The sequence below is a fragment of the Emydura macquarii genome, unplaced genomic scaffold (genome assembly GCF_026122565.2).
Source record: "Emydura macquarii macquarii isolate MOO-44397 ecotype Brisbane River unplaced genomic scaffold, CSIRO-AGI_Emac_v2 contig_1477, whole genome shotgun sequence".
Taxonomy (NCBI): domain Eukaryota; kingdom Metazoa; phylum Chordata; order Testudines; family Chelidae; genus Emydura; species Emydura macquarii.
Window position 1 is genome coordinate 1,343,675 of NW_027131614.1, and position 13,822 is coordinate 1,357,496.

The window sequence follows — 13,822 nt, forward strand, 5'->3', positions numbered from 1 at the left end:
GAGTTTTGTTGACAAAAGGGTGCTGGTGTACACTCTATAATCACCTCCCAGCTGACAAAACTGCCCTGTTTTTTCAACAAAATAAAACCACCTGGACCAGAGGGGAAGTAATGAAATTCACAAGAAAGCAGCTGGCAGCAGGGTCTCAGCTGCAAGCTGGGACCAGGCTGGATGCAGTTGGCTACGGTCCAGCTCGAAGCCTAGCCTGCCCTGCCCCTCCCCTCCCTCTACTGCTTTTTTGTTCCCCCCCCCCCCCCATGCACTCCTGCTTATGATTCCCGCACACCCATTTTGTTTCATCCCCTATTCCCTGCACCCCTCTCATACTTGTGTCCGTCCCTCAGTGCAGCCAGAAGAGCTGAGTTCCCCGCCATCATTTAGTCACCACCACATCTTGTTTGCACTTGCCCTCCCTCCTCCCATAGCCTGGGGAGGGAGGAGCTGTTAGCCTGATTTCCCTACCTGCACCCTTTGTCATTTCAATTCCCCACGCCAATGGCTGTTCCTGTCACATGCCCTCAGTGACTATTCCCCCATCACCTGCTATCCCTTCCACTAGCTCTGGAGGCAATTGCTCATCAGCCCCCAGGGCACATGCTTCAGTGGCTATGGCCTCACCTGCTGCCCCATTGTCATTGGCTGTGGCCTTCACTGCTGCTATTTCCAGTGTTGCCACCTCTTTTACCATCTACAGTGGTTCCTAGCATTGCCCTCCCTGATCAGAAGACATGGCATCCATTGCCTTCAAGTGGCTGCCTCAACACCACCCCCCCGCACCTTTTTACAGGTGTTGGCACAGGTGGTGGGCCCCTCCACCTCCAAGATGTGCCAGAAAGTCATCTTCCTGGCATTGGGAGCAGGTGGTAGAGAAAAACATGGAGGAGGGGAAAAGGTTATATGTACCCGAGGAGGACCTGGATGCATGGGTAATCCTTACTGTCTTCCTCCCCAGGGCTGCCCTGCTCTTTCCCCTCTTCACCTTGGGGAAACTGGTCTCCATCATCAGCCCCTCTCACTGGGCAGTAAGGACCCTGCACTCCATCACATCATCAGCCAGCTGCCAGGGGAGGTGCATGGCAGGTGGAAGGAGGGAGCTTGGAGGGATCCTTTATGGTGCCCTACTAGAGATCCCTCTACTGTGTCCACTGTTCACTGGGGGAGGGCTGGTGCCACCTCTGCAGGCTTTGGGATACATTAGGGGGCCTGTCCTTTGGCCTGGCAAGGGGAAGGGATGCCAGGCATCCCTGAGACCCCAGCAGGTGCCAACTCCACCATCACTGGTGACCCTAACACCCCCGTTCCCTACTCTCCTTCTCCCATGGCAACCAACAATCCCTCTGGGGTGCTGGGGACACCTCTGCTCTCTTCATACCCAGCCATACAGCTGGATCCTTCAGCTGTGAGGATCATCCCCTCGCCCCTCATACCTACCCCTTCACTGCTTTCAACACAAGAGGCTGTACAAGGAGTCTCCACAGATGTCGGGTGCTCTCCTTTCTTCGGGCAGGAGGGAACAGACTGATCTTCCTGCAGCAGAGTCAGCCACCAACATCCACTGGTAGCTGGTATGAGGGAGCCACCTCACAGTTCTCCCGAGGGGCTGGCGTTCCTGTTCTCCCTGGACCTGTGGCCGAAGCTGCTGGGGGTTGCTATGGTTATGCCAGGGTGCTTGCTGCACCTCCCGTCTGTGGCCGGGCTGATTCTTACCCTTAAGATCTAGGCCCCAATACTGTGCCCAGAGCACATGCAGTTCTATCACCTGCAGGTATCTGCCTTCCTTGGCACTTTGTGGAAAACACAATCTCAACTATACATATAAAATGATGGTGTCTAAATTAGTTGTTACCACTCAAGAAAGATCTTGGAGTCTTGGATGGTTCTCAGAAAAACCATCTGCTCAATATGCAGCAGCAGTCAAAACAGCTAACAGAAGTTAGGAACCACTGGGAAAGGGATAGGTAATACAACAGAAAATATCATGCCAGTTTATAAATCCATAGTATGCCCCCCACCTTGAATACTGTGTGCAGTTCTGGTCACTTCACTCACAAAAGATATATTAGAAATGGAAAAGGTACAGAGAAGGGCATGAAAAGTCATTAGGAGTATGGAAAAGCATCCATATCAAGAGAGATTAAAAAGACAGGATCTGTGCAGTTTAGAAAAGAGATGACTAAGGTGTGAGGGGTATATGATAGAAGTCTATAAAATCATGAATGGTGTGGAGAAAACGTGTTATTTACTCCTTCACAGAAGACAAAAGCCAGCAATTATCCACTGACATTAATAGGTAGCAGTTTTAAAACAAACAGGGGCGAACAAACTTCTTCACACAATACACAGTCGACCTGTGGAACTCACTGCCAGAGGATATTGTGAAGGCCAAAAATATAACTGGGTTCAAAAAAGATTTAGATAAATTCATGGAGAATAGGTCAATTAATGGCTATTAGTCAAGGTAATCAGGTACGCAAGCCCATGATCTGAATGTCCCTAAACCTCTTGACTGCCGGAAGCTGGGACGGGATGACAGGGGAGGGGTCACTTAATAATTGCCCTGTTCTGTTCATTCCCTATTAAGTATCTGGCATTGGCCACTATAGGAAGTAGGGATACTGGGCTAGATGGACAATTGGTCTGACCCACTATGGCCATTCTTATGAGCTATTGCAGATGCCACTGATCTTGAGGCTGTGTCAGAGACATCAAATAATGCCCTAAATAATGGCTGGTCATGTTATGACCCTCCTTAAATGAGGGCTGATACCACAACAACAGTGAAAACGAGTAACTGTTTAGTAAAGATAGACATCTTCTCCCATAACCTAAACTGATATCTATCCATAAATGCTTGGTAGCTAGCTATGCACATGTTTAAGGATGCAGAAGAAAAAAATGTCCCGCTCTATCCATGCGAGTCAAAGGTTGAAAACCTGATAGTGACTTTTGCAGTGTTGCTGCTATAATCAAATAGTTGGGCTGATGGTACACATGAAAAGAAGAAAACCCCTCCTGTAGAATTTGATAAACTTTGTCCACCTTTTTAGAGATTGATTGACATGAAGATGGTTTGTACTACAGTTGCCAAATCCCTTATTATACAGGGAAGGAGACTTTAGCCTTGACAGAAGGTCCTAGAATATCAAAAACTGGATGTGAGGTTTCCTCCAAAGGCAATTTTAAAGTTGATGCCATCCTATCAACCAATTCATGAAACTGAATTGCATCGTCAGGGGGAGACAGTGCTATGTTGACATGTTGAAAGTCATCCTGTGGAGGTCCCTCCTGGTAATCTTATGAGAATACCTGCTGTTCTAAGTGTGCGGGGGAGCATTCTGAAACTCATATCTGTGTCCAGAATGTCTGAACCTCTTGGATCCATAAAATGCAATGGAGCGTGCATTGGGATTGGAGAGTTCCACTTTCTAGTCTGATAAGGGTAGAGAGGAGTTGGCCAGTACAGCCAGGATATCTCAGGAGGCATAAGCCAGTCCTGTTAACTTCCCCAATCTGCTATCATATCACCTGAAGGATACATTAATATTAACATAGTATTAAAATGTGTGCATGAAAACTTTGTTTGGGACAAGATTCTCTTCAGCATAATCACTGGATATGGTTCAGCCTAATTTCATATCTGATATCAAAGCTATCAGTAAGATCTGTAATGTAGGGATGCCAAACTCACGGTAGAGAAGGTTTGAGGTAGTAGTGGTAACTCCAGAGACCTCTCTCTCTGCACTTCTTGCCTCAGTCTTTTGTCCAGTGGAAAACAGAAGCCGATCAGATCCGAAGAGGGATAAGGATCCGGAAAAACTTGAGCTGTAACTCCTATTGTATGTTGTTGGCTTTGCACTAATGGATCTGGAAGGCTTCAGATCCATACTCTTGGATCCATCTTGAGGTTCTCAGTTTTGAAACTTCAGATCTATGATTTGTAAGTGATCTAAAGAACCTCTGGAGATATGCTTTAATTTCATCTTCTTTGGAGCTGAGGTAGGTATTCCTGATGTTCTGTAGATCCTTAGGATGCATGCCTGGTTCCAGAGCTGATAAGGACTGTACTGTGGCTAAAGTCAGATGCAAGAATCTGGACACAAGGATTACAGTTGATTTGGAACTAGAGCCTGTAGCGAGCTGATTCTGATCTCCTATAAGCCAGATCCCTTAGAGCTATCAGATAAGGTCTCTTGTAATAGAAGAGACTGCAGCCTATTTTGTATCTCCTTTCTGGCACAAGGAGTGAATGTACTGTCTATCTGACTGCATGAGGGTGAGTAATTTTTGTCCAAGTATTTTAGGCACTGGCTGTACATATCCAAAGATGGCAAGACTGCTGGATATGACGTACAGTTTTTAAAACTGTGCTTCTTCGCAGTGGCTTCTGCCATTATGGTAAATAATTTTTATCAACTACCAATTACAAGCTATACTAAACTTATACTAACTAGCTTAACCAAACTACTAACTATAACAAATCATAATTCATTTTTTTAATACAACTAATCTAAGGCATTTTGCTATTATGGTTCTAATGGACCAAAGGTAGTTCACATCCTAAAACTGCAGTGGTTGGAAGGAACTGAGGCAGCAGAGGCAACAATGTCCCTCCTATAGCCATGCCCCCAAGCGCACTCTAGCATGTGGGGCACGAGAGGGTAAGGGGAGGTGAGATGCTCCTAACTTCTGCTAGAAGGTTCATCTTGCTGCACCTAGTTGGTGCATCCCAAAAGTGGAATATGCAAAGGACACTCGAGAAAGTAGTAGTATGATTATCCCAATTACAGATGGGGACACTGAGGCACAGAAAGGACTCAGACTTATTGCAGGTCACCCAGCAGGCCAGTGGCAGAGCCAGGAACAGAACCTGATCTCCTGAGTCCCAGTCCAGCGCACTATACACTAGGTACATCTCTATCCACTGTTATAGGTTGCAAAACTGGTTAAAGGATATTTTCTCATTACAATCTAATTACAAACAGGTTTTATATTCAAAAAATTGTCAAGTGAAACACCAAAACAAGTGTTCCATATGTTGGTCATTTGAGGCGTGTGGGAGAGTCCTTGGCCAGGATGTTGGAGGTCTCAGGGGTGATGACCCCAATTCAATTAATGAAGCATTCCTATACAATCCATGCACTCCCTCTCCCTGGACACATACATACAAAACCCCTCCACACATGAGGTTCCCCCCCGCATTGCTGCTGGTTGGGCTTTCCCAGCTGCTCATGGTCTTGCTACCCAGAGACTTCCTTCCTGCTCCACTATCCTTTTCCTCAAATCACCGAGGAACAAAGAGGCCTGTGAGAGGAGAAGAGCTACCCAGGAGCCAATAGGAGGTTGCAGGTAGGCAGGTAGGTAAGGGAAGCTTTGAGCAAAGTTGTAACATTTTCACAGGGAGAGAGAAAAGGGATCAGAGAGAGACCAGCAGTTAAGGACCAGCTCCTGGAAAAGTGGTATTGTTTCATTCTGTTTCCTTTCTCCTCTGCTTGAGATCTCCTGGCAGCTCTTCTTCCTTCACAGGCCTCTCTTTCTCTTTTCTTTGGGAAAAAGTAGAAGGGAATGGAAGAGGAGAGGAGGAGAATATCATCTCCCTCCTCCTACCCAATACAATATGGTATGTACTGCATAGTGCAGTACAGTTGAGATCTATAAGGAAGATGAATGGTGCTTGTGATGTAGTTCTTAGCTTTTAGATTACAAGCCACCTGCAGATAGCATTGCATCAGTGCTATCGGAGTTCCTGCTACTATACTGCCCAAAGGTAAATATTTTCCTATTATGAAGGATATTTTTTAAATTGCCATTGTTCTTGGAAATGGTCCATATTTGTTTTACTTACTCCTTTGTTACTTTGTTTACTGTGACTATCATTTATCATGGAGCAAGTTAAGATGCAGGAAGGGGTCTTGATGTCTTATCTTCCCTATTATGTGTAATCTTGGCTGAGGGTTGTTTCCTTGTCCCTTCATTATTTATCAGTTTCTTCAGCGAAGATTATTGTGGGGTTGGGGAGACTACTAAAATTGTCAAAATAATGAACAAAGTACATTTTGTGATGTGCTGTCCTTGCTTTTTAAGTTCTTCACTTACAGATTCATAAGATTCTGAATCTGCAGTGTGTCACATAGTCATTCATTAGTGCAAATCAATAAGGTTCAACTTTACTATTCTTAGCCCTCTTAGATGTCGTTTAGGCAAACCACACATACTTAGTTCTCCAGCATCTAAAATAATTTTTCTCTCTCTCCAATTTAATTGACGTAAGTCATTTAAAATTTAGGTGAACTCAAACCTTTAATTTATTAATGTATGATTTGTGAAAACAGCTCAAGTTACTTTGTGTAGAACGACAGAGTAACTTAAGTGATGAAAAGCCCTGATGCATGTAGCTAATATATGACAGAAGTATATTGAGCCAATCAAATCACAGCTTTTATCAAAGCCATTTAAAGGTTAAACAGCTCGCCAGTAAATTATGCATTTTGAATAACAAATCATAACACAATCCATTTTTGAAAAATAAAATTTTGGTAGAATTGCTATATTGATAAGATACAAGAACAGATATAGCAATATTTTTCTGCATTTATGCTTTTAACAGTGCAATATGATAGATATGTTACAGAAATGTTTTAATCACATTCTAAGAAACCAGTTTTATGTGTGTACAAAATTTTGTATAAGTTAAATTTAATGGAATTTACAGTGAATATTGAAAGCATGATACAAATGGTAATTTTTAGTGTTCTTACTCTATAATAAGGAAGCACTGTTTGCTAAAAGTAGCATTTAATATAATTCACACCAGTAAGATTTTATAATTTGTTACATCTTTGCAGTTCAGCAAATGCCCTCAATACTGGAAAAAAATAAAAATAATTTTATATTATTGTGCACTTAGGACAAAAAACTTTGCCTATGAAAAAGAATGACAAGATCTAGGTATAATTATTTAATTCAGGTATATCTGAATTTTTACATGAACTTAAAAGGGATGAAAATATTTAATACTAATAGAAAATTATTAGTTGAATTGTGCAAAGCTTATGTAACTGTCATTCAATTTGAGTTCTCTAAATCCATAACTAAAACTGAACATGAACATAAAAGCAGCAGACATTCACATTACCTTTCATGTATTCTTAAACCTCATATTACATTAGTTTACCTTATGAAATTTTAATACACAGATTTAAAAGAAACAAAAACAAAACAAACCTGTAAGACAACAGACCAAGAAAGAATATGCTAGTTTCTCTTTTTTTTCTTTAAAGATTACTCAACATCCTCTTGGTAATAACCCAAGGTATTATGTAAACAAATTTCAATGCTGCTCATGAATTAAAATATTCTGTTCAGTTTCTACTGTAAGTCAGAATAGTGGCACCAATTGCTTTTAACATTAATCACATTAATCTTACTGTACATGACTCTTGTGCAAGTAATCAAGGCTTTATGCATGACCTTGGCTACATCAATGTAGTAGTGAGAATATCAACTATTGTACGTATTTAATAAATAAACCTGAACGGACAGAATTTAGCATTCTGTCATCTCAAAAAGCCAGCAGCATTTTTCTACATACTTAGGATACGTTTGGCCTAGGCCTTTAACACCTTTTGGAACAGCCATGCAATAAAACAATCTTGGAGATGTTGCATAAAGTGAGAACACAGAGCAGTTTGCACATTTTTCTGTATAATAAAGCCAAGATAAAGCAAATCCCCAGGTCCTTTAGAGTGGCTGAAATGTTTCATACACTTAAAGCTCTATAAAACTAGAGCTCATTAGAGTGAGAGAGAGTGTGTGTGTGTGTGTATAGTGTGTGTGTGTGTGTATATATATATATATATATATATATATATATATATATATTTAATATATTTTTAAATCAAGTCTCTTGTCTGCTTTCAAAATTTATGGTTTGTTTGTTTTTTCCTGGTCAGTCTTTTGAAGGGGCAATAAATAAACTAGAAAAGGCTGAACTGTTTTGCATATCTCTGTGGAAGAACGGAGAGCATTTATACTTTTAGAGTTCCAGAAACATCACTGTACAGAACAAACAGCTTATATACAACTAAGTGTGCAATTTTAGTAGGCCGGGCCTTTTGATAATGCAAGATCTCCTCTTTGACAAGAAGCCACTTCTACTCTTGACCAAATCCTTCTGTTTCTTCAATTGCAAAGAGCAGCTTCTCTTTTAGCTGTTCATAGCTCTTATATGGAGGCAGATCCAAACGATTAAAACTGAATGAAACAGAAGAGGAGAAAGAGGAAAAAGAAAAGTCTTATAAATTTGTCTAAATCCCATATAGAACATTTTGTGTAATTACAATTTTGCTTTTTGAGAATATTACAAAACTAAACGGTTACACAACAATTTTACATACTCTGGTCTAGGAGTCAGAACGCAGTAATGGGAATCAGTAGTTTGGATCTCACTGAAGCCACTTACACACACCGCTTTATTAGGGATTTTTAAGTGCTTTCAGATACTTTATGAAAAGCCTCTCTATATGCAATTATTATATTTCCCCCAAAATTATCTTGACCTTAATAGAGTGTATGTGGTTCAAGTGCATGCAACTCCAGTTTGGTTAATGAGCATTTCTTTGAGTATATTTAGAGCACAGTATTCACTCACGAGAACCATTTTTCCTGAAAAGGGGTGACTTACTTAATCACAGGGGGGTTCTTTGAAAGCTAAACTATACATATAGCTTTATTATAGAATTAAAATCATCTGGAAACTATTGTTCCGTCTTTTTGCAGTGTCTGAAGTTAGACTGTTAGCTAATCCTCATGTCACCCTAATGTTCTTTCAATGAAGAAAATATAATCTGATGAAATAAGTCCTATTTCATATATCTGATTAAATATGTCTTAGTTTATATTTCATCTACTGTACAGTAGAAATGCATATAACTGTTGTGCAGTCTATATGAAGGATTCTCACATTTTTTGGTGAGAGGGTTCACTCAAAAATGGATACGGAAACGTTTCTAAGATAATCAAGTCTGAAAAGTAAAATGGATGAGTCTAAGGCCTAGTCTGCACTTAAAATCCCGAGTGCCATAACTATTCCTACCTAGCTCCTGGTGTAGATGCAGTGAGATCAATAGGAGAATGCTTCTGTTGGCCTTGCTACCGTTGATCGGGGGATGGGGAGGGGTGTTCCTACAGCAACTAAAAAAACCCTGCAGGTTGTGTCTACACTATGGGATTATGTTGATTATACCACTGTTGTCCCCAAAGTGTAGACATGGCCTTATTCTTCCAGCCTTCCTTGAGTCTTTGGAGAGGAAAGAGGGAAGACTGTAAAGCGGAGCTAATAGATCCATCTAAAACATCTCTGATAAAAAGCTGATGTCTTCTTCATCTGACATACCTATTAATAATTCTGGCATGAATGAGAAAAACCCCATTTTCCCCCCTCTATTCCATGTTGCTGCACCTGGAAACATTTCTGTTCCTGAAATTCTGACCTCTGACCATTAGAGACTATTGCTGGCCATACTAAAACTGCTTCTTCTGCTATACTTCAAGGACCCTGTTAGCTACCACAAGCAGGGAGGGAACATCTTCAGCTTCAGCACAGCCCCATTCAAAGAAATAACACCATGTAGAGAAAAAATAATAGGATGGAGAAGCCTCACAACAAACAGAAAAAGGTGAATATGCTCCCACCAAGATGGCAGAAAAACGGTCCTACTGGCTGCCCACAATCATTCTCTCCACCCCAGAAGTATAACAGGTAAAGAGAGCCTGGGTGTGCATGGGGTAAGGCAATGGGGACTGAAGAAAACCATTTGGATAGGCATCCAGATTCTAGGATGCTATTCAAAGTTCTGAATGTTTGTGAGGGTTCCAATCACTTTATAAGGGTCTTGGTGACATTTTGCACACACATTTTCAGAAAGTTACACTATGATGAAGTATCACATGATAACTGACTCCAATACCAACTTAGCTCTGTAGCAGAAAATGACTTATTTCTCTTTGAAGAAAAAAACTTGGTTGGGAGATGTAAAATAAGGGGTTTTACCTTACAGCTCTAAAGTATCTGACACAATCGAAAATAAAACAATATAAATACAGATATAATACAAAACTGAAGTATAAAAACAAGAGATATTTTCAGTAGTGGGAAAGTCACTAGTTATTCTAAATCAAGCAACAGATGGGAGTCAAGGACAGAAATTGTAGGTTGAAGCAAGTAACCCAAATTAGCTTACAATTGAATTGAATCAATTACACAGGTGCAAGACAGATGATCTTAAGCTATATTAATGAAGAACAATAATTCCAAAAGTAGTTTACATTTATTCACTGTTTCAATATTAAAACTTACCAAGTATGACTTCTTGGTAACCATGTCTCCTTGCCAACTTTTTCAATGCAGAATTTCTGAGGACCATTACTTCCTGAATCAAGAAATCAGATTAATTTAAATGTTGTTTTTAAACCTGTAGTAGTGTAATGTACTTATTAATGTATTGTAATGTTAGATGAAATAGAGGATTAAGGAATGAGCAAAAGATTGTCACCTATTCAGAATAACATAATACTTATAGATTGCAGTAGTATACTTCAATAACATTATGCTTACCCATGAGCTCAGCAAAACCTCCCAGTGGTAATCGGCAAGTACCAGTGACAAATTGCAGCAGTCGCATTCGAACCTCATTGTCTGTGTCTTTTACAAACTAGGCAACAGAAATTCAGAATTACTTTAAAACAAAATTGAATAATACTATGCTTATATGGCTAGAGAAAAAGAATACAAAACATGTAGGAACAAGATACTTGGAAAGCTGTGATTCCAAAACCTGAAGAGAATAACATACAGTGAATTTTACATGATCATTCACAATGACATGGTGGCAAACATGAAGACACTGATTTTGGGTTGCATGCACAAATATATCACATCACTACTACACACTGAAGGCTGGCAACACCTGAGAGCAGACAGGCAAATAAATTAGATCAATTTATATCTTATATTTTAAAAAATATAAAAATCTCAAAGGAGAGTTTACTTATCCTGTACAGTAACCGGAGTCAGAGATGTTTGTCCCTGTGGGTGCTCCACTTCAGGTGCACATGTGCCCTATGCGCCTCTGACTGGAGATTTTTGGTAGCAGTGCCTGTTTGGTCCACATATATGCCTTAGCTATCCCCATGCCCTGTATATAGCGCAGTGTTGGGTAACCACCCTCAATAGTTCTTTTTCTACCACCAAGTCCCACCAAGACAAGACTCCCAAAATGGAGGGGAGGAAAAGTGGGTAATGGAACACCACAGGGACAAACATCTTGAGGAACTCCAGTTACTGTACAAGATAAGTAACCTCTCTTGCTTCAAAGTCTGATCTGAAACTGTTTGCAGAACTGCAGTCCCACAAAGGCAGTGTCTGCCCTCAAGGTGTGTACTAAGACATAGTATTTTGAGAAGGTGTGGACCGAAGCCTATGAGGCAGCTTTGCATATTTCCATGATGGATAAATTCATCATCAGGGTGATGAAAACAGACTGAGATCTGATAGAGTGGACTATTATCCTAGCAGGAGGTTGAACTTTAGCAGCCTTATATCAGGAATGGATATAACTGGAAACCCACCTGGAGAGCCCCTTTAGTTCTGTCTGTGAAAGAGAACAGCATGAGAGGCCTTGAAGGGTTTAGTCCTTTCCAAATAAAAAGCCAACACCCTCTTAATGTCTTTGTTGTGAAGGGCAACTTCCTCCATAATCAAATGAGGTTTACAGTGAAAAACTGGCAGCTGAATGACCAAACTGATATGGAAGTCCAAGATCACCTTGGATAAATACCAGGAAGACTAGCCAGAGAGATCTTCTCTTTATAGAATGCTGTAAGGGGGAATCGGTCATTGAAATCCCCAGCTCACCAAGTCAACTAGCAGAGGTGATAACCACTAAAAATGCAGTCTTTATAGACAAGTGTAAAAGGGAACACTTAGCTAGTGGCTCAAAGAGAGGCTTCATCAGAAAGCTGAGGACAAAATTAAAGTCCCACACAAGTAGGTTCTCTGACTTGGAAAAAGGTTAGCTAACCTTTTGATGAATCTGGAAGTGGCGGTATGAGCAAACACTGACAACCCTTCAAGCAGGGGAATGGAAATCTGTGATAGCTGATTTAAACTGATTAAATGAACTTCAATGGAACTCAGAGAGAAACCTGAATTCTTTAAACCCAATGGATAATCTAAAACATCCATAAGGGAAGAATTGATGAGACACCAATCGTGGAATCTCTTCCATTTCTGTGGGTACATTTTTGTAGTTGATGCTTTTCTGCTATTCAACAAAACCTGTTGTGTACCTCACAAAAAGAGACCTCTGCAGCAAAGACCCATATACAAACCAGGGCTTGAGCTGCAATTTGTCCAAGCTTAGGTGAAGAATGTATCCTGAATCGTGAGTTAAGAGGTAAGGATTAGTTGGCAGCTACAGTGCTGGACAAGATGGCAGGCAAATCAGGTAGTGGAACCACATTTGCATTGGCCTAGCTGGTGCTGTTAGGTGACCTTGGCGCTCTCTTGCTGGATGTTGTTTAGGACTCTGATGCTCAGCAGCATCAGAAGATAGGAGCAAAGGACATGAGGAAAGAGCCTCTCAGGGACTGATGGCCTACACACCCTCCTCAGAAGAACTTTCAATTCTTTCTGTTGATGGTGGTTGCAAACAAATCTATTTCTGGAAAACCCAATGTGAGGAATGTATACTTGAGAATCAGGTTGCTGATTTCCTATTTCTGGTCTTGGCAGAAGTATCTGCTCAAACTGTTGGCTACAGTGTTCTAAAGACCTGATAAGCATAAGGCAAGGTGAAAATCTGATGGACTATGCACCAATTCCATAGTTATACTGCTTTTTCACAAAGGGTGGCTCTTGCTCCTTGGTGATGATTCACATATAGTACATATTGGCTCTGTCTGTCATGATTTTGACAGATTGACTCTTGACCACAGAAAAGAAGCAGTTGTGGGCACCTCAGACTGCCCTGAGTTCCAGGAGATTGATCTGGATAATGGACTCTTGGGAAGTCCATTTACCTTGTATGGTATGCATTCCAAAGCCTTGTCTATACTTGCGGTGGAGCGTACGGTACACATAGCAACATGGAGCACACTGAAGAGGAGGCTGCGCCAATACTTCAGTGTGTGGCTACACGAGGCAATGAAAGGAGACTTTCCCTGCTTCCTCTCTATTGCCAGAGGCTTTCCTCCCTGCCAGGGCCTTTCTCCACTGACCAGATTTTTTCACTGTGGCAGAGAAAGGCTCCAGCAGAGGGGAGACAGTGGGACAGTACAATGCTAAAAATAACAGTGTAATACTGCAGGCACTGCTTGGGCATTTAGAGAGCTGTATAGGATATATATCAAAGTTCTGATGTGTCTGTACTTTACCTGTATAGGCAATGCCTCACCAGCTACACTGATACTTATACTGCATGCTCAGCTAGCACAGGTGTCTGTACTCTACATGCCACTGTAAGTGTACACATAGCCAAAGACAAACTCCCGACCATCAGAGAGATGCATCTGACGCTACAGTGGCAATGAGGGGATGTGGAATGAAGGGAAAATTAAGCACAGACCTTGTTCAAGTCTTTCCACCAATTAAGCGACTCTAGAATCTGAACACTAATTTGTTCAGACTGTTCATTAGGGAGTGTAAACAGTTTTAAACCATCCTTGGATGCAATGTAGGTGCAAACTGGGATGAAGTGTGACAAAGGTGCAGGCTGCCACGTGACTTAGGAGCTGTAGACAAGTTCTGGCTTTTTGTGGGCTCATT

The 13,822-nt window shown here is 41.2% G+C and overlaps 1 protein-coding gene across 2 annotated transcripts in view; it reads right to left on the reverse strand.

The window, feature by feature from the left end:
* Window positions 1-6,383: 6,383 nt before the first annotated feature.
* WWP1 (WW domain containing E3 ubiquitin protein ligase 1) overlaps window positions 6,384-13,822 on the reverse strand; it is a 157,707-nt gene continuing 150,268 nt past the window's right edge. For both annotated transcript variants that reach the window (XM_067553523.1, XM_067553522.1), the window contains exons 22-24: window positions 10,613-10,709; window positions 10,355-10,427; window positions 6,384-8,250 (exon numbers count right to left, since the gene is read on the reverse strand). In XM_067553523.1, coding sequence (XP_067409624.1) covers window positions 8,151-8,250; window positions 10,355-10,427; window positions 10,613-10,709 — 270 coding nt within the window. In that variant the 3' untranslated portion in view covers window positions 6,384-8,150. The remainder of the gene's footprint in view (window positions 8,251-10,354; window positions 10,428-10,612; window positions 10,710-13,822) is intronic.